The sequence below is a fragment of the Coregonus lavaretus genome (genome assembly GCF_964263955.1).
Source record: "Coregonus lavaretus genome assembly, chromosome: 16".
Taxonomy (NCBI): Eukaryota; Metazoa; Chordata; class Actinopteri; order Salmoniformes; family Salmonidae; genus Coregonus; species Coregonus lavaretus.
The window spans coordinates 13,662,490-13,682,976 of record NC_140003.1 but is presented as its reverse complement, the minus strand read 5'-3'; the positions used below and the strand labels follow the sequence as shown (position 1 = coordinate 13,682,976).

At 42.9% G+C, this 20,487-nt stretch overlaps 1 protein-coding gene across 5 annotated transcripts in view; it reads left to right on the top strand.

The window, feature by feature from the left end:
• LOC311144081 (RNA-binding motif, single-stranded-interacting protein 1-like) overlaps window positions 1-19,683 on the top strand; it is a 36,761-nt gene extending 17,078 nt beyond the window's left edge. For 2 of the 5 annotated variants that reach the window (XM_084180039.1, XM_084180035.1), the window contains exons 4-14: window positions 2,753-2,850; window positions 6,680-6,837; window positions 7,663-7,742; window positions 9,998-10,113; window positions 12,068-12,117; window positions 12,308-12,395; window positions 12,843-12,893; window positions 14,254-14,364; window positions 14,660-14,737; window positions 15,056-15,134; window positions 17,112-17,810. In XM_084180039.1, coding sequence (XP_084036165.1) covers window positions 2,753-2,850; window positions 6,680-6,837; window positions 7,663-7,742; window positions 9,998-10,113; window positions 12,068-12,117; window positions 12,308-12,395; window positions 12,843-12,893; window positions 14,254-14,364; window positions 14,660-14,737; window positions 15,056-15,127 — 902 coding nt within the window. In that variant the 3' untranslated portion in view covers window positions 15,128-15,134; window positions 17,112-17,810. Of the gene's footprint in view, window positions 1-2,752; window positions 2,851-6,679; window positions 6,838-7,662; window positions 7,743-9,997; window positions 10,114-12,067; window positions 12,118-12,307; window positions 12,396-12,842; window positions 12,894-14,253; window positions 14,365-14,659; window positions 14,738-15,055; window positions 15,135-17,111 lie in introns of all 5 variants that reach the window. The other 3 variants (XM_084180038.1, XM_084180036.1, XM_084180037.1) reach the window with 3 other exon arrangements.
• Window positions 19,684-20,487: the final 804 nt, after the last annotated feature.

Below are 20,487 nucleotides of genomic sequence, written 5' to 3'. Positions count from 1 at the left end.
GCACCACAGATGGGATAAGAAAAAACCTTGGTCACTGTCCTGCTGGGGATTATTATACCCTTACTAATCACAGGTGGCGACTGAGAAACATCCTTTCATCTTGCATGCCGATTTTTACTTGAACTCACAGCTTGCTTGAAGAAAGGTACCTAAGAAACTCCCCAAAATCCCAACTTGAAATTCAAATGAACATTTGCCTTTTGTCTTCATGTCTTTAGAAATACAAACAAATATCAGAATGTTCAGATTCAGAATATACTTGGTTTGTGCTGGTTATCACCAAGATCAATCTAGAATCTGTAATTAGATTCCACATTGAGCAGAGAGTTTGCTGTGGACCTGTGAGGTTGTTTGATGATTAAATATAGCAGCAGCACAGAGGCAGAGCAGAGGGTAGGGAGGGACTACAGGTCTGACTCTGGCCTGCATGTAGCCCAAGGGGACAATGAGCTGACCTGAGCCCTGGGCGTCATCACTGCAATCTGCAGCTTCAGCACTGTGCTCTGCTCCCCCGGCCTACTACACTACCTCACCACCAGGCACTGACTGACCACCATGGGCCACAGAGAGGTGGGGGTCAACCACAGAACATGGTGGCCTCTGGCCTGGCCTCACTGTGTTGGCTGTCAATCACATCCTGTCACTTTTTGCTTGCTGTAGACGTCAATGTTGATCTGAGATTTAAAGTGCCAACCAAATGGCACCCTATTCCCTGTATCGTACAAAAAAGTATGAAAATATATGCACTCACTACAGTAAGGCACTCTGGATAAGAGTGTCTGCTAAATTACAATAATAATTTAAAAAAAAAGAATAAATACAGTACAGTGTGTGTCTATATATATATATATATACACAGCTGCGGAAAAAATTAAGAGTCCACTGCAAAATTATCAGTTTCTCTGGTTTTACTATTTATAGGTATGTGTTTGGGTAAAAATAAAGTTTTTGTTTTATTCTATAAACTACTGACAACATTTCTCCCAAATTCCAAATAGAAATATTGTCATTTAAAACATTTATTTGCAGAAAATGACAACTGATCAAAATAACAAAAAATATGCAGTGTTGTCAGACCTCGAATAATGCAAAGAAAATAAAGTTCATGTTTATTTTTAAACAACACAATACTAATGTTTTAACTTAGGTAGAGTTCAGAAATCAATATTTGGTGGAATAACCCTGATTTTCAATCACAGCTTTCATGCGTCTTGGCATGCTCTCCACCAGTCTTTCACATTGATGTTGGGTGACTTTATGCCACTCCTGGCGCAAAAATGAAAGCAGCTTGGCTTTGTTTGATGGCTTGTGACCATCCATCTTCCTCTTGATCACATTCCAGAAGTTTTCAATGGGGTTCAGGTCTGGAGATTGGGCTGGCCATGACAGGGTCTTGATCTGGTGGTCCTCCATCCACACCTTGATTGACCTGGCTGTGTGGCATGGCACATTGTCCTGCTGGAAAAACCAATCCTCAGAGTTGGGGAACAATGTCAGAGCAAAAGGAAGCAAGTTTTCTTCCAGGACAACCTTGTACGTGGCTTGATTCATGCGTCCTTCACAAAGACAAATCTGCCCAATTCCAGCCTAGCTGAAGCACCCCCAGATCATCACCGATCCTCCACCAAATTTCCCAGTGGGTGCGAGACACTGTGGCTTGAAGGCCTCTTCAGGTCTCTGTCTAACCATTAGACGACCAGGTGTTGGGTAAAGCTGAAAATTTGACTAGTCCTCTACGGTCCAATCCTTATGGTCTTTTGCAAACCTCAGCCTGGCTCTTCTTTGTTTCTCATTGATGAAGGGCTTTTTTCTAGCTTTGCACGACTTCAGCGCTGCCCCTAGGAGCCTGTTTCGAACCATCCTCGCTGTGCACTTCACCCCAGCTGCCGTTTGCCATTATTTTTGTAGGTCACTTGATGTCATCCTACGGTTGAGTGACATTTGAATGAGTTGGCGGTCATCCCGGTCAGTAGAGAGTCGTTTTCGCCCTTTGCCAGTCTGTAGCTTTGTTGTCCCCAATGTCTGCTGCTTGACCTTGTTCTTATGAACCGCCGTCTTTGAAATTTTAAGGATGGAAGCAACCTGACGCTCACTGTATCCCTCTGCCAGTAAAGCCAGAATTGAACCCTTCTTTTCCTCACTCAAAACTTTCCTTTTCAACTCTTTTGGCATGGTCAATAGTTATTCTTTGATTAATATTACATTTGAGGTACAATTCGCACAGTTTTTGCCATCCAGCTGGTCCTATTGCAAGAGGATAGTGATGACCACAGCAGTGGTTTTTATACTTTTCCTCGTTAAATAAGATTTGGTTTATGTGATCACCTAATCAGTACCTAATTCAGTAGAATGAGGTGTGCCTATGTTGGAATTCAACAGACACTGGAATGGAATGGCTGTCATACATGTAGAGATGCTGATTTAAGAAAAATTTGCAGTGGTCTCTTAATTTTTTCCACAGCTATATATATATATATATATATATATATATATATATATATATATATATATAGATATATATATATATATATATATATATATATATATATATATATATATATATAGATATATATATATATATATATATATATATATATATATATATATATATATAGAGAGAGAGAAATGTAGTGAAGTACTTTTGACCAGGGCCCGTAATTGTTATACTGTTAATTGCATTGCCAACTGAATGATGAATTAGGATGGTTGTCTTTCCAGGTAGGCTTGACTGGTGTGGTGTTCTGTCCCTCAGGTTACGGCTTTGTGGACTTTGACAGCCCTGCTGCAGCTCAGAAAGCCGTCACTGCCCTGAAGACCAGCGGGGTCCAAGCCCAGATGGCTAAGGTGAGGGTATGCTTGCAGTCTATTCCTATTCTCACAAACACCTGACAATACACAATGTCCAATGGATTTGGGTATTCCATTTATAGGCAGCAAAAACCTGACCCACCCAGCATTACTTAGATGGATAGGCATCTCCCTGCCAGGGGTGCATGTGTACCTCTCGAGTTTGTCTGCAGCCCCCCTGTGACTCTGTGGTCACTGTGCGGTAACATGAGCCCATAGTAGTGTGTGTGTGCGTGCTTGCTTGTGTGTGTTTGTGTTAGTGCTCTTGCGTTCGTGTGTGTGTTCTTGCCTTTGTGTGTGTGTGTGTGTGTGAGCTCTTGAGTTTGTGTGCTTGCGTGTGTGTGTGTGTGTGTGTGTGTGTGGTGGTGGTGTGCTTGACAGTTCCTAAAAGTATCCTGTCACACACTTTGGAGGGGCTCCAGGAGTGAGTGGCACCGATAGGCAGACTGTTGGGTGGAGAGAACAGGCTGGTGATACTCTGCGATGACAACAGGGTGACGTGCTGGAGCAGGAATTGCCCCTGGGGACGTGTGTCTAAGCCTCAGCAGGAGCAGAGAGGACTCAGTGTGTCCTTTCTAAAGGAGGCTCATAGGACAGGCTGTGTCCTAAATGACAGCCTATTCCCTATTTAGTGCACTAGGGCCCTGGTCAAAAGTTGTCCACTATATAGGGAATAGGGTGCCTTTTGGGACGCATGCAGTGTGTCCTTTCTAAAGGAGGCTCATCTTGTCTGTTCAAAGGGCTCATTTACACTAGCCTTTCCAAACCCGGTTCCGGCCAACTAGGTTTTGCAAGCACAACCAACCAAGGCACAAATTGTTGGGAAATACAGTATCTTCTCCTGTTTTCTCGCTCCACATCCAAAGAAGATGTAAATGTCAATGAACGGTGTTCCATGTTTAGAAAGTCTTAATGGGTTCAAAGCGCAGACTGGCACTGAGACAAGTTTGAGCGCCTTGGCTTTAGGCAGGACAGGTGAAGGCTGCTTTTTGACACAATGCCGAATATTCTTGTCTCACAGACTCTTAGCTCTAAAATTACTGGACAATGATTCACATGTGCTTGTATAAACATATATGTTTACAGTGTAAGAAAGTAAAGTGGATAAATTAGATGAGCCATTAGGTTCTCTCTCAAGCTTCCTGGAAGTATTGCTGTGGAAATTTGGAGGCAAAAGAGGATAAAAGTAATGTGAAACTTTGAATAAGACGAGGTGGTGAAGACGGATATTAGTTTGAGAAGCATGAGTCATGAGCCTTGCATTTTGCGTGTAACCGATCTAGCTTGCTGCAGCATTACTCACTGAAGGCACACCAACTTGTGTCACTTTAAAAGGCCTAACTAACTAGACAGACTGTAATGAAAGGGTTATAAGCAGCATACATGTAGCAAGTTTGTCCTGTTATAGAAGTCCTTTGAAAGTCCTATGTGTCAGGCAGACTGAGCTCAGTAAAGCATTACTGGAGTGTTTTGAGACCAGTTTCTGGTGTGAGTCAATTGGGCAGAGAATTCACATTGTCGGTCTTCAAAGGGGCAGCAGGGGCTGTAATAACTTTGAACAAGGTAGTTTACATTCTTGGACAGAAGAAAGGGATGTAAATAATTTGGAGGTTGCCGTGGCAACCGAGCCAGTTAAAGTTGTGGAAATCAGGCCCGCAAAGCCTAAACAAGAATCCTCAAAATCCGCCGCTTCTTGACATGCCTCTGTGCACCTATTTAACTTTTAATAAAAATAAAGCTTTTTTTGTGAGGAATGCCTATATTTAATCTAGGCATTGTTCAAGGTAAAGGCCATTTAAAAGTCAGAGCCTTTTCAGTTAACTTTTTCTCATTATTACCAGGGCTTGCTTGGGCTTAATGGACTCCCCAAACAAAGGTATTTTCTCTCTGCCCGGGAAACATTCAATAGGCATTCACTCATTATTTTTTCAAAGGCAGGTGGGTGGGAAGTCAGCAGATGAGGGTTTCCTGTTGAAAATGCTCTCCCAGTGTGATTACCGCCTAGATATGTTCCTTTTCCTAGATGGATTGCATACTTATATTCTCACATTCTAACATTTTACAGAAGGAGTCCAATATAACATAATAATGATACAATGTGTCTGTATCATAATATTGTAAGTGCATAAACTTGTTTAGGATGACGTGAACATCCCCTAGTAATGACAGATGAGTGAGGTCTACTTTCCTACTGATTTTGGACATGAACAGATGACCATAATAATAACCCTGTGGCCTAAGCACAGCATTTGGAGGGACTCCCTCTCCGGCTAGACAAGCAATTGCCACGCCACCCTTCCCCTCCTCCTCCCATCAGCCGCCACTGGCCCTCCTAACCTGCTGCCTAAGTTCTCCTAAACCTGCTACGAAAAGTCAATTTTGACAAAAGCTGTATCCCTTCTAGACATAACCCTCAATGAGCACGCCTCAGTCACATTGCTTGTTTTGCTGGTGACCCCATTCACTGCTGCACAAACAGATGTCTTATTTCACTGCCAAATTTCGGGTCCCTACATTTTAAGAGCCGCTTCACACGCACAGAAATACTTTTTTCTCTCTAATTTCTGTCAGATGATGGCGGAGTTAGGAGTGAGTCGGGGCTTATACTAAGAGAACTCCTATTCGGGATGACTCACGGGTAAACCATGTGGTAATTATCCTACACTCATTCCTCCCTTTGATCCACTGAATACATTACGAGTGAAATTCCCTGTGGAATACAGGTTGTGTGTTGACTAAGTTAGTTTGATTTTCCATCTATCATATATTCCATACTTCCTGTGTTTTAACACATAATGTAGGCAGCCTGCTATCCTGAATGGATATCTGTGGCTTATTCAATATATATATTTTTAAAGGTCATTTAACTGGATGAATGCTTCACCATTACCCTTTAGGGAAGCCATAAAGGATAAAATGGTAAGGCAGTCTTTTTGCCCTTGAATATAATTTGTGTGTGTGTGTGTGTGAGAGCAGGGAGGATTGTTGCTGATGGCCACCCTTTCTTTCCATTCTAGAGAGCTCTTTAGAGTTATTAGAGCAGCACACCCACCCTGGAGCTGCTGAGTGCTGAAACACACTCCTCCCTTCCTCCATCCATCCCTCCCTCAACTCCTTACCAATCCCTCTGATTGAACACCTCCACTGGGTGCTTTGCTCTGCTGTTCTGTTCAGTGTGGGGCCAATTCATTGTTCCTAATAGTTGGGTGTAAATGTTTCTGTCAGCGTTATACCTTAGTAATCCAATCCAGTGTGTTAGGCTGGGTACAGAATGCGGCAGGACGCTGATGAATATTAATGGTGAGCGGCTGCTACCCGGGGACCCATAGCTATGTCTTATATTTCTGCTGATGCTATTGAAATACAGGAAGAAATCAGCTGATGTGGGTCTCAACCAGCCGTGGGCTGCATGCAAATCACTATTCATGGTGACCCTTTATTAGCTAAAAACCCAGGCAGACAAAGACAGCAGAGGTAGAGAGAGACATCATGGCCAGGGTTAACCCCATCACGGTAGTCAAAGCGATCTCAGAGTGTGTGTCCCAAATGGCACCCTATTCCCTATATAGTGCACTACGTTTGACCAGAGCCCTATGGGCCCTGGTCAAGGGCTCTGGACAAACGTAGTGCACTATATTGGGAATAGAGTGCATTTCGGGACACAGACAGAGAGTAGGAATTATTCAAGGGATATGACTGCCGTGCCTGAAAGTGAAATTGATGCCAATGAAGAGATGGAGTTGAAATGTTTGAGGTGTTTTTCCAGGTTGTGTCAAGATTGTTCTTAAGTGTCTTAACATGTCAATGCTTCCTGTCTTTTATCACCACGCAGCAACAAGAACAAGACCCCACCAACCTGTATATCTCAAACCTGCCGCTGTCGATGGACGAGCAGGAGCTTGAGACCATGCTCAAGCCCTTTGGCCAGGTCATCTCTACCCGAATACTGAGGGACTCCAATGGAGCCAGTAGAGGGGTGGGCTTTGCAAGGTCAGCCACTAGTAGTAGAATGAACAGGAGCCACAACCCAACATTCATGAATGGCATTTTTATTCACATGACTGAAATTGATAGCCTAAGTGCCAGTCCATTTGTGCTATCACGCCAACTCCTTGTCATTCATTGTCGTGCAAAACCAATGTTTGGCTTGGCAAGGATAGCAATGGAGTTTACAAGAGCACAAACAGATCAGGCTAAAAATGTATTATCATGTAATCAAAATTCCCAGCTGCATTGCTTGATTATAGCCCATTCATTTGCAGTGAGGAGCTATTGTATTTCCACTTTTCCCCAGAGAGAATGAGTGAACACACTTTGGTTAGACGTGGATTTTAATGGACGATGAAGAGTTAATGTATTGAAGTGCCTGTTGAAGATCAGTTTCGTTATGACTGGGGTGGTGTAATTATAGTGTTAACGTGGACCGCCGCCTTTCATGCTCACATAACAGGACACTTGACTGACTAACCTGAAAGGGAGGCCAAGCCCTTGATTCACAAAGCAGAAACACAATATTCTGTCTGTCTATGAGAGGGTGTGTGGTCAAGTCCCTGCCTGCATGCATGTTACCCCAGATCCAGAGCAGAGATATATTTACTATATTACATTTCTATATGAATATATATTAACCTCAAGTACACTCTAGGACCTGCAACCAAGATTAAAGCCCAGGATATTGATCCATTTAAAAAACATTTATTGGAAAGTCTACATTTATATTCAGTCTAAAACATAAAGCACTGTAGGATGCCACCATGTGATTCTGCAGTATATATAATGAAATTGATTTAACTTCTCATCTCCTGCGTATTTCAGGATGGAGTCGACAGAGAAATGTGATTCAGTTATCTCTCACTTCAACGGGAAGTTTATTAAGACACCACCTGGAGTTGCTGGTAAGAGACCGATTTCTACCAACCAATTATTTTTCACTCTTTCATCAGCTGCACTGGCTCTCAAGTGTTAGCTCTTTTATTAAACAGCTTCAAATTACAGTAAAAGATGGATTGCCTATTGGTTCATTGGGATGTGAACCAATACAGTGAGTGGTCAAGCAGCAGATCTGTGGTCCCTTCAGGAGGTTGGGTCTGTGTCCAAAATGGCATCCTTTTCCTTATATAGTGCACTACTGTTGACCAGGGCCCTAGTGCCATAGACCCTCTACTAAGAGGCAGAGTGCCTTCTGTGGCTGGAGAGCTGCGTTCTTTCCCAGTCTAAGCTATTTAATTGGATTAATCGACTGAAATAGTGTCCTCTGGCCCTGCCGCCTTTAGTAAAGGACAGGGATTACAGGGCCACAGCTGTCAAATGAGATGTCCTGTGTTTCTCAGCCGGGCTAAAAGCCCACTCCCAGGCTCAGTTAGCTGCCTGATTGACTGTACAGTAACATTTACATTTTAGTCATTTAGCAGATGCTCTTATCCAGAGCGACTTACAGGAGCAATTGGGGTTAAGTGCCTTGCTTAAGGGCACATGGACAGATTTTTCACCTAGTCTACCTAGGGATTCGAACCAGCGACTTTTCGGTTACTGGCCCAACACTCTTAACCACTAGGCTACCTGCCTCCCCCTTTGTCCCCTCTCTCTCCCTTTGTCCCCTCTCTCTCTCCCTTTGTCTCCTCTCTCTCCCTTTGTCCCCTCTCTCTCCCTTTGTCCCCCCTCTCTCCCTTTGTCTCCTCTCTCTCCCTTTGTCCCCTCTCTCTCCCTTTGTCCCCCCTCTCTCCCTTTGTCCCCCCTCTCTCCCTTTGTCTCCTCTCTCTCCCTTTGTCCCCCCTCTCTCCCTTTGTCCCCCCTCTCTCCCTTTGTCTCCTCTCTCTCCCTTTGTCCCCTCTCTCTCCCTTTGTCCCCCCTCTCTCCCTTTGTCTCCTCTCTCTCCCTTTGTCCCCTCTCTCTCCCTTTGTCCCCCCCTCTCTCCCTTTGTCCCCCTCTCTCTCCCTTTGTCCCCCCTCTCTCCCTTTGTCTCCTCTCTCTCCCTTTGTCCCCTCTCTCTCCCTTTGTCCCCCCTCTCTCCCTTTGTCTCCTCTCTCTCCCTTTGTCCCCTCTCTCTCCCTTTGTCCCCTCTCTCTCCCTTTGTCCCCTCTCTCTCCCTTTGTCCCCTCTCTCTCCCTTTGTCTCCTCTCTCTCCCTTTGTCTCCACTCTCTCCCTTTGTCCCCTCTCTCTCCCTTTGTCCCCTCTCTCTCCCTTTGTCCCCTCTCTCTCCCTTTGTCCCCCCTCTCTCCCTTTGTCTCCTCTCTCTCCCTTTGTCCCCTCTCTCTCCCTTTGTCCCCTCTCTCTCCCTTTGTCTCCTCTCTCTCCCTTTGTCCCCTCTCTCTCCCTTTGTCCCCTCTCTCTCCCTTTGTCTCCTCTCTCTCCCTTTGTCTCCTCTCTCTCTCTTTGTCCCCTCTCTCTCCCTTTGTCCCCTCTCTCTCCCTTTGTCCCCTCTCTCTCCCTTTGTCTCCTCTCTCTCCCTTTGTCCCCTCTCTCTCCCTTTGTCCCCTCTCTCTCCCTTTGTCCCCCCTCTCTCCCTTTGTCCCCCCTCTCTCCCTTTGTCTCCTCTCTCTCCCTTTGTCTCCTCTCTCTCCCTTTGTCCCCTCTCTCTCCCTTTGTCTCCTCTCTCTCCCTTTGTCCCCTCTCTCTCCCTTTGTCCCCCCTCTCTCCCTTTGTCTCCTCTCTCTCCCTTTGTCTCCACTCTCTCCCTTTGTCCCCTCTCTCTCCCTTTGTCCCCTCTCTCTCCCTTTGTCTCCACTCTCTCCCTTTGTCCCCCCTCTCTCCCTTTGTCCCCTCTCTCTCCCTTTGTCTCCACTCTCTCCCTTTGTCCCCTCTCTCTCCCTTTGTCCCCTCTCTCTCCCTTTGTCCCCCCTCTCTCCCTTTGTCTCCTCTCTCTCCCTTTGTCCCCTCTCTCTCCCTTTGTCCCCTCTCTCTCCCTTTGTCTCCTCTCTCTCCCTTTGTCCCCCATCTCTCTCCCTTTTCCCTTCTCTCTCCCTTTGTCCCTCCTCCCTCACCCTTTGTCCCCTCTCACTCCCTTTGTCCCCCTCTCTCTCCCTTTGTCCCCCCTCTCTCTTCCTTTGTCCCCCCCTCTCTCCCTTTGTCCCCTCTCTCTCCCTTTGTCCCCTCTCTCTCCCTTTGTCCCCCCCTCTCTCTCTCGCTCTCTCACTTTCTCTTTCTCTCCAGTGCCACTGGAGCCCTTGCTGTGTAAGTTTGCTGACGGCGGGCAGAAAAAGAGGCAGAGCCAGTATAAATATGTGCAGAACGGCCGTGCGTGGGCTAGAGACGGCGATGCAAGACTGGTGAGTGCTGCTGCCCTTTCGTTTCAGTATGCATGTTGGATGGAGTGGGATTACTGTACATGGAAGAGCACATCTATAGGAAGGGTGTTCAGACAGGAGAACTCACACAAAGGCTATGTGTTTGTATGTGTAAAAACAGTCTAGTTCCAATTTTAATAAACATACGTCAAGGTTCAATCTTATACCTAAAACTCTTTGACAGAGTTATGAGGTGTAAATACAGTAATTAGTCTACATACAGTGGGGAAAAAAAGTATTTAGTCAGCCACCAAGTGTGCAAGTTCTCCCACTAAAAAAGATGAGAGAGGCCTGTAATTTTCATCATAGGTACACGTCAACTATGACAGACAAAATGAGAAAAAAAAATCCAGAAAATCATATTGTAGGATTTTTAATGAATTTATTTGCAAATTATGGTGGAAAATAAGTATTTGGTCAATAACAAAAGTTTCTCAATACTTTGTTATATACCCTTTGTTGGCAATGACACAGGTCAAACGTTTTCTGTAAGTCTTCACAAGGTTTTCACACACTGTTGCTGGTATTTTGGCCCATTCCTCCATGCAGATCTCCTCTAGAGCAGTGATGTTTTGGGGCTGTCGCTGGGCAACACGGACTTTCAACTCCCTCCAAAGATTTTCAATGGGGTTGAGATCTGGAGACTGGCTAGGCCACTCCAGGACCTTGAAATGCTTCTTACGAAGCCACTCCTTCGTTGCCCGGGCGGTGTGTTTGGGATCATTGTCATGCTGAAAGACCCAGCCACGTTTCATCTTCAATGCCCTTGCTGATGGAAGGAGGTTTTCACTCAAAATCTCACGATACATGGCCCCATTCATTCTTTCCTTTACACGGATCAGTCGTCCTGGTCCCTTTGCAGAAAAACAGCCCCAAAGCATGATGTTTCCACCCCCATGCTTCACAGTAGGTATGGTGTTCTTTGGATGCAACTCAGCATTCTTTGTCCTCCAAACACGACGAGTTGAGTTTTTACCAAAAAGTTATATTTTGGTTTCATCTGACCATATGACATTCTCCCAATCCTCTTCTGGATCATCCAAATGCACTCTAGCAAACTTCAGACGGGCCTGGACATGTACTGGCTTAAGCAGGGGGACACGTCTGGCACTGCAGGATTTGAGTCCCTGGCGGTGTAGTGTGTTACTGATGGAAGGCTTTGTTACTTTGGTCCCAGCTCTCTGCAGGTCATTCACTAGGTCCCCCCGTGTGGTTCTGGTATTTTTGCTCACCGTTCTTGTGATCATTTTGACCCCACGGGGTGAGATCTTGCGTGGAGCCCCAGATCGAGGGAGATTATCAGTGGTCTTGTATGTCTTCCATTTCCTAATAATTGCTCCCACAGTTGATTTCTTCAAACCAAGCTGCTTACCTATTGCAGATTCAGTCTTCCCAGCCTGGTGCAGGTCTACAATTTTGTTTCTGGTGTCCTTTGACAGCTCTTTGGTCTTGGCCATAGTGGAGTTTGGAGTGTGACTGTTTGAGGTTGTGGACAGGTGTCATTTATACTGATAACAAGTTCAAACAGGTGCCATTAATACAGGTAACGAGTGGAGGACAGAGGAGCCTCTTAAAGAAGAAGTTACAGGTCTGTGAGAGCCAGAAATCTTGCTTGTTTGTAGGTGACCAAATACTTATTTTCCACCATAATTTGCAAATAAATTCATAAAAAATCCTACAATGTGATTTTCAGGATTTTATTTTCTCAATTTGTCTGTCATAGTTGACGTGTACCTATGATGAATATTACAGGCCTCTCTCATCTTTTTAAGTGGGAGAACTTGCACAATTTGTGGCTGACTAAATACTTTTTTTCCCCACTGTAGGTGTCAAGGGGAGATTTGTTTAAGGCTAATGTGACTGTTTGTGTGGGTTGCCCCAGGGTATGGGTTAGCTTGTCTCATTTTAGCTCTCTTGTTCATTTCTATGTCCCCAGGCTGGAATGACCCTCACATACGACACCACCACAGCGGCTATGCAAAACGGGTAAGAGCCACCGAAACAAATCCCCTGTGTTCATAATGCAATTTTTTATTATGTCAATTCAGCATTTACTTATTTTTATTTTTTTTGGGGGGGGGGGGGGGGTAAACTGTGAGTAAGGAATCAATCAAATCAAAGGCATATTATTTTGTGGTGTGTAGGACTTTATAAACGTTTGAATTTCCCTCTACAGATTTTATGCGTCTCCATACAGCATCGGAAACAGGATGATTGCTCAAACGTCCATGTCTCCATATCTCTCACCTATCTCCACGTACCAGGTTGGCATCTACCTCATTCAATTGATATGGATGGATGGGTTTGCATGACTTTGAGTAGCATTACTGTTCTACACACCCACAATACACACTTTCTGTAATTGACCAGGTCTGTATGTATGTATTAACCTTATATAACACTTATCTCAGAGGGCTCTCCTTAGAGGTTTGGGGCTGGGGCTGTGAGAGGTCACTATGGCCTTACTCCCTGGACTGTGTCCCAAATGGCACCCTATCCCCTGTATAGTGCACTAATTTTGTACTTTTGACCAGAGCCCTAAAGGTACTGGTCAAAAGTACTGCACAAGTAGTGCACTTTATAGGGAATAGGGTGCCATTTGGGACGCACCCTGTAGTGCTGAGCCAAACCGAGAGGCATGTGAGCTCCTGAAATAGCTCCTGCCCTGTGCTGTGCCAGTGTGTTGACAGAGTGAATGTGTGATGTTCCAGGTACAGAATCCCTCCTGGGTTACCCACCAGCCCTACATCATGCAGCACCCAGTAAGACCAAATAAACAACCTTACTTGACTCTCTCTTTCACTCCCCCTGCTTCTTTTTCTCATCATCTCCTGTCCTCATTTTCTTCCCTCACCTTGGAATGTAATGTTTCTCCTCTCCTTCTCTTCTCTCCTTCCCTTCTCTCCTCTCTCTTCTGTTCTTTCTTACTCTGGGCAGGTGTAGATCAGCTGTATGCAGATGTTCCCTTTGCTCTATGTTTAGAAAAGAGGAGAAACAGGGAGGTGAAAAGTAAGATGGATGGTAGTGAGGCCACACATACAGGGTGTGACTGGGCTCTCTGGGATTTACTGGCACTACGGTGAAATACTGCCTGGCTCTCTTGGTGATGCTCACCACTCACCACACAACAAGTTGGAAGCGCTTCAAACATCTTGTGTTTGATGAGTGATTCCATTTGTATTTCCTAACAGATGGTAGGGAGCTGAGTAATTGTTGTTCTGTACAGTAAAGTAGTACCTGCTTTTACAAGGAAATAGTGGTTCCCAGTGGGTGTTTTAATTACAAATACTCCAATTTGCCTCTAGCTTGCTCAGTGATAATAACCCAGGATTGTCAGTGGTTGCTTCCCAATTGCACCCTATTCCCTATGTAGTGCCTACACCTCTGGTCAAAGGTTGTGCACTATATACAGAATAGAGTGCCATTTGGGATGCATCCAGTGACTTCTAAAGTCAGTGTGGCCAGCTACCTTGTAATGTGGATATAGGATATGAAGTCTGACGCACTGAGCTCAGTTGATCTCCCTCTCGGTCTGAAACCTAACAGAGGGCATGCCCTTGTGGAATGATACATGATTCAGGAAGGGAAGGGTTTAATCTAGGTATTATTCTAACCCTCTCCAGCTCCACCTATCTGCCCTGACTAGTTCCAGACACTTAACAGGAAGGCTGCGTCTTAAATGGCACCCTATTCCCTTTTCAGTGGACTACTTTTGACCAGGTTCCATAGGGCTCTTGTCAAAAGTAGTGCACTACGTGGGCCCCGTGTAGCTCAGTTGGTAGTGCATGGCGCTTGCAACGCCAGGGTTGTGGGTTCGATTCCCACGGGGGGCCAGTATGAAAATGTATGCACTCACTAACTGTAAGTCGCTTTGGATAAGAGCGTATGCTAAATGACTAAAATGTAAAATGAAATAGGGTGCCATTCTGGACGCACCTGAGGTCTGTCCTTCTTTCTCTCTTACACTGTCTCTCACTCCTCTGTTTCTGCCATTTTGATATTGCATGATATTCGTGGGTGTGTGTAGCATTTACTTATTATAAGTACAAAGAAATATAGGATCCATGAATGTCTGTGTGCCTCTGCTATCGTGCTCTCATCCTCTTACACTCTCTGCCCCAGGGAGCGGTGATATCGCCCTCTATGGACCATACTATGTCACTACAGCCTACATCCATGATGAGCCCTCTCACTCAGCAGATGAGTCATCTCTCCATGGGAAGCACAGGAACGGTGAGAGATCTGGGGTCGCAGGGTCAAATACCTCTAAACTGTGTTCATGTGTTGTATAATTAGAGCAAAGGCTGTATGTATCAAGCGTCTCAGAGTAGGAGTGCTGATCTAGGATCAGTTTAGCCTTTTTTAGATTATAATAAATAAGATTACATGGACCTGATCCTAGACCAGTGCTCCTACTCTGAGACACTCGCATACAGCCCCAGAAGTACATTTGATGTCGGAATCTGTATTGTATATAGTGCATTTTAGATGGATTTATGCTAACACAGTTCTGTCCTTCCTTGTGCAGTACATGGCTGCAAACTCTATGCAAGGAGCCTATATTCCCCAGTACACACACATGCAGACTGCAAATGTTCCAGTGGAGGTTTGAGATTAATTTACTATTTATTAATCCTATTTTATGCTGTCCTGTACCTTAGCTGTACCTATAGGGCCGGTTTACCAGACACAGATTAGGCCTAGTTCTGGACTCAAAAGTTATTTCAATGGAGAATCTCCATTAAGAATGATTTTTAGTCCAGGACTAGGTCTGTGAAACAAGGCCCATAAGATTTTAGCTATACTTACGACTTGGATGTTTATAGATGCTAGATAAAAGAGATAATTCACATAGATAACCATTGATGTATTTATAGATGCTAAACTGCTGTTGAGCCTTATCCAGTCTTAATTTTCCTTCCAGGACAACAGTCAGCAACAACAGGTGGAGTCATCCGGTGATCATTCCCCATACACCTACCAACAAACCAAGTAATACGGAGGTACAGTCAGTGTGGGATCTTTTTCATATGTCATACATGGGGTGCATCTCAAATGGCACCCTATTCCCTATATAGTGCACGAGTACAGAACTTAGTGCACTATATAGGGAATATGGTGCCATTTGGGACCATGGTCTTCAGGCTAGCCTGTATGGTTGTGTGTAGATGTTTTATATTATAAAATGGATTGTTTGGATCCTGGATCCTGGATGCTGATTGGTTGATAGCAGGGAGTTATTCACCACAATCCCCGGGTATTGCCTGTTAACAGTTCCATGTAAATTGTCAATGCGCATCCACTGTGCCACAGCCCAGCTAGGCCATTCATAAACGTAATCTCCCCTGGAAAAAAGCATTAAGACATTATGGTCCCATGTGGCTCAGTTGGTAGAGCATGGCGCTTGCAACGCCAGGCTTGTGGGTTCGATTCCCACGGGGAACCAGTACAAAAATGTATGCACTCCTTACTGTAAGTCGCTCTGGATAAGAGCATCTGCTAAATGACTAAAATGTAAATTTCCCCATGCTTGTAAGTCTATCATGAGGTTTGCAACATTGGGGGTTTGTCTAAACTTTGCTGCCTGCCTCGCCGACCTGTGCAACAATGTTGCGATCTCCCCTGTGCCATATGAGACTGACAGCTTCTCTGAGCCAGGCGAATTCATTAATTTATAGGATCATTATAATGGATATATCCATAGAAATGGCAATAGAAACAAAGGTAAAACAAACAAAATTGCACATAGTTTGCTGTCAATTCAGCTGCTTGGTGTGATTGTGAGTTAGCTTTAGTTGGCTAGCTAGCAAAGCAGAAGTAGCTAGCCTGCGTAGCTACATGCCAATGATTTGTTTAGCATAGCCCAGCCAAATAGAATGGATAGAATGAATGACCAGCCTGTTTGGCTAGCAACTTCACAATCTCAGAACTAACAACTGGCTTTTCCCCGGACTATATCGTCAGGTGGAAGTATTAAATAAAATTAATTTACTCACTAAAATAAAGTTATTAATGTAAACATATTGTTCATCTGTTTTTAATATGTTGGGAATCGTTTTATAAAAGCAATAAGGCACTCGAACCCGGGAACTATCTTGTAGCCTATAACTCCCTCCTAAGGGCTGTTTCCCTGGGCCTTTCGCTCCGCATTGGGCCTAAGAACAGCCCTTATTCGGGTTATTCACACGATAATCCCCAGGTTCTCATGCCTTATTGCTTAATGATTTAAATTTTCTAATCTGTTTTCAAATACTGACTGACCAAACAGCAAGTTACAAGTGACCAAATCGGGTTTGTGTGTGGTCAGACAGCAGTCATTTGCTGACTTGGCTAGTTGTCATAGTAACGTGTAGGCTGATTGATGGTGGTGCTCGTGCTTCCTATCACTCAAGAGGTTACGTATCAAGCTAACGTGACAACAATGCCTGCCATGGATGTTTCCCAGTTGCTTTGAATGTTGAAAATCATAGTGTAAGGACACGTTTAAAGCCTCATAGGATAAGATGATCCAACTTTCAAAACGAGTCCTTTTTGGCTAGCCACAGCAGTCAACTAGCTAGCTAGGTAGCTGTTTAGCTTTCTAGCGCATTCACTAATTTGTTTGTAAACAATTAACAAGCTAGTTAGCTACCACATGTTCTTGTCAAAATCTCAACAGAGTAGCTAGTAAGCAACAATATATGCCAAATAACAGTCTAAAAACCACTTGAGGGCAAATACATCAGATTTGACCGTTCAGACACAAGTCGAATGGCCAGGAATCAGATTTGTATCTGATTTCAAATTACCTACCAAGGTTTGAAATGTGGCTTGAAATATCAGATTCAATGTGCTTTTTGTATGTTCAGACTGCAGGAAAAAGAACAGATTCGAATCGGATATGCAAACAAATAGGATTTAAGTTACTTCAAACTGCAAATGTGAACAAGGCTTTAGTACCAGAGTGTACAATCATTTGACTGTCTTGGTTGTGTCCTCAGGTGTGGTAGGAGCCCAGAAGATGGGATGACAGTTGAAACAATCATGGCTTCTTCTGGTGATGGATTGTGCGTTAAGGATTTATCACCATTTTGCACAGATTCTGCAATGATTTCCTTTTGTTAGTGATAAGAAAAACAAGTGAGACTATTTTGGTATAAGTTCCATGAAGTGCAAATAAGTCATTCATTCTCTAAAAAATAAGAAAGAAATTGTTGTATTTTACTAAAGAAAGAATGTTTATTTTTTACCAAGAATTGTCACATGGATGCAAGAACCTATAGAGGACCATGTGACTTGTTGTTTAAGGTGCATGATAGTAAAGATTTCTTTTGTTAATATTTTTTATAATTTTAATTTAGTTTTTCCTCTTATTTTGTACTGATATAGATTTTTCTGACGTTCTATTAGCCAGACATCTTGAAAATTATGTTTTGTGCTTGCTGTGTGAGTGTTGCTATGGTGAAGTGTTAAATGTTTCTTATTGTACAGTGATTTATCTTAGTGGTCTAGATTGATCTTTCCATCTAGACCACAGTAGCTGTATAGGCAACCTAGGCTAGAAATGAGCAAGACATGGTGAGAGCTATTGCCTTGTAAATCAGCGAAATAGGGCTTTTCCTTTGGATATAGCTAAATAAATCTGCTGTGTTTAGATGTTGCTTTTCCCCTCTGAAAATGAATCTAAAGTAGACGTTTTTAAGAAAAAAAAGTTTAGAGTGAATTACCCGCTAAATCTGATGATGATTTTTTAATAGGATGTAATGTTTGTATAATCACAGGGCCTTAAATGTCTCTGGTTGTTTGAATGTGGTAGAAATTCTGCTGAATTATCACATTTTGAATCTTGCCTTTTTTGATTACTTGGTGTTGTAGATTAGCCTAAAATAAGCTTTGTGGGGTGGGGGTGGAATAAGGGAGGCTGTGGTTGTGTCTTTTTGGGGGATGTTGTTGTTCTTTGTCAGTTTGGCAGGATGTTTCTTTTTCACTTTCAGTTGAAATGCAAACAGGCAAACTTGGATCTATTATTGTGCAAAAACTATCAAAGCCTTCCAGTACAACTTACGGCAAACGTTTAATGGAGTTTGAGTTGGGGAGAAACTGAGATAAATATGTAGATTTTATTGCACCTAGCTCTTTGATAGGAAACAAACAAGCTCGGCACTTTCAATTTTGATTTACTTCACCAAAGAACTGTGAGCTAGTAAATTGAGGAAATAGTTTAATTTCTCTCTCTAACCAGGATGTAATTGACTTTTTGCCAGACTAGATTGCAGTTTGGAGAATGTGCCTTTTTTTGTATATTTACATTCAGTTCTCATACGTTTTATGGAAAATATGGACACAAACAAGCATGAAGGATGATTCGGATCCAACAAGTGCCACACACTGATTTCATCACTACAGAAAAATGGAAAATGCAATGTTATAAAATGAATAAACCAGGAAAGAAGACAGTTTGAAACTATGAAATTACAAAAAATACAATAATTATCTGTTTTGACATTGTGTAACAGAATGATATTGCTAAAGTTAGATTATTTTGATCATAGTAGATTTGAACAGGCTTTATGATTAAGTTGTCTTCCAGAAGCCTGTGTTCTGGCCCATATATGTTATGTTCTGGCCTGATGGTCAGACAGACTGACCAGTTATCTACCTCAGAGTTTACTTTCTCCTCTGTATTGGGCCAGGTTAGCAGGTCCAGCCCGCCCTTCCAGACCAAACGCCATGCTCAGGAGCTGGCAATATACACTTGTTTCCTTTCAGGTTGTTTTATTTTCTTCACAATAATTGTTTTATTTTTTATGACGTATAATTATAATCATTCTGAGGAAAATTGTGCGTTGAGCGTGTTTTAGTTGTGTTCAGAAATTCAGTTTCATAGTTTCAAAAATAGAACTGCTGCTTTCATCACAATTCCAGATTCCAGAGGCTAATAAAAGTGGTTGAAGATAAATAAAAGCTGAAAGCTGTGGTATTTTCTGGATCTGTGCTCCTGAGAACATCATTGTTGCTTTGTCAGAGTCCAGACAGACTTGCAGCAGCATTTCCTCTGAAGTCAGCTTGAGTTGAGTTACCAAAGTGAAGGGCCATTGTGACTATACTTGAGATTTCTGTGTAACGCATGAGACTGATAACTAATACTGTTGAATTCTTGTGAGGGTTATGCTGCTAGTAATGTCTGAACCAAGTGCCATACTGCATCTGGGTCAAGAGTTGGAAAGGTGCATAAAGAAAGAAAAGCTCATTTAATTAACCATAATGTTAAACAGTCATTAAGTTATATTGAAAAGTACTAATTTATGAAGATACGTTTTGTACAGATCGTTTGAAGAAAAAAAAGATTTTCATAGAGATATCGATATGAGAGTTAATTTGTTATTTTCTTTTACATGTGCCACACATTTGCCAGTGGTAACTTGTATGTCCAGTTTAAGGAAACTTTCCTCTATATTTTTGTTTTGTAGTGTTTGTTAAAGCCAAAAATATTTTTTTCAGTAGATTGTTACTTAAGCTTTATTTCTGTTAATTTCTTAGAATCTTTTTAAATAAAAACTTCCATTGGAATTATTCTGTGTTCTGTCTCTGACTCTCTGTGTTGGTGTGGGAGGGGAGAGATGGCATTATATTGATCACTGCCTGTTGTATTTCCCTTGATTCTTGCCAATAGTAAACACACACCCTCAGAGCTGAGACAATTGCCTATGAAGAGCTTGTTCATTTCCATCGTAGCAACATGACAAAAAAAAAAGAGTTATAAATTAGCATAATTTAAGTTATAGGATCTCTATGCCTAAAGCAATCCAGGCGAATTCCCCAAAGTAATTGCCTTTGGCTGTAAAGTTTTGTTTCACTGTCTTTGCCTCCTCCCTCTTTCTTGCTGATCCATACCCCATCCCACCAATCCACTGTGGAGTCTGTATTGGAGGTCCTTAATTTGACCAATGGTAGCTGCTCCTGCTCTATACAAACATACATTTTGGAGTTACATTTATCAGTAACAATCAGAAGTAACAATTGGAAGACAAATTAAAGGATATATTGAAAACATAAGACTTTGAGAGAAAAAAAGCAGTTTTAGCAGCTTATTATTTTATATTCTTTCCTTACAGTGAAATGTGTCAAGACCAGAAAAATTGGAAGCCTATCAGAAATGTAGCATATCTTTGAAAAGTGTTATATTTTAACCTTTTATTTTTGTCTCTTTTTGTAAATGATACCCGTAACCTCTGTTTCCACAGATAAGGTGCTGAAGGAAAACAATTTCAGCAGTTCCCGCTGACACAGCCTTTGCAGAATTTTTCTTGTTGATCTTCCTCACAAAGCCAAAAGCTTTCAGGAAATGATTGGAGCGACAGTACAGCATGGCCTGTA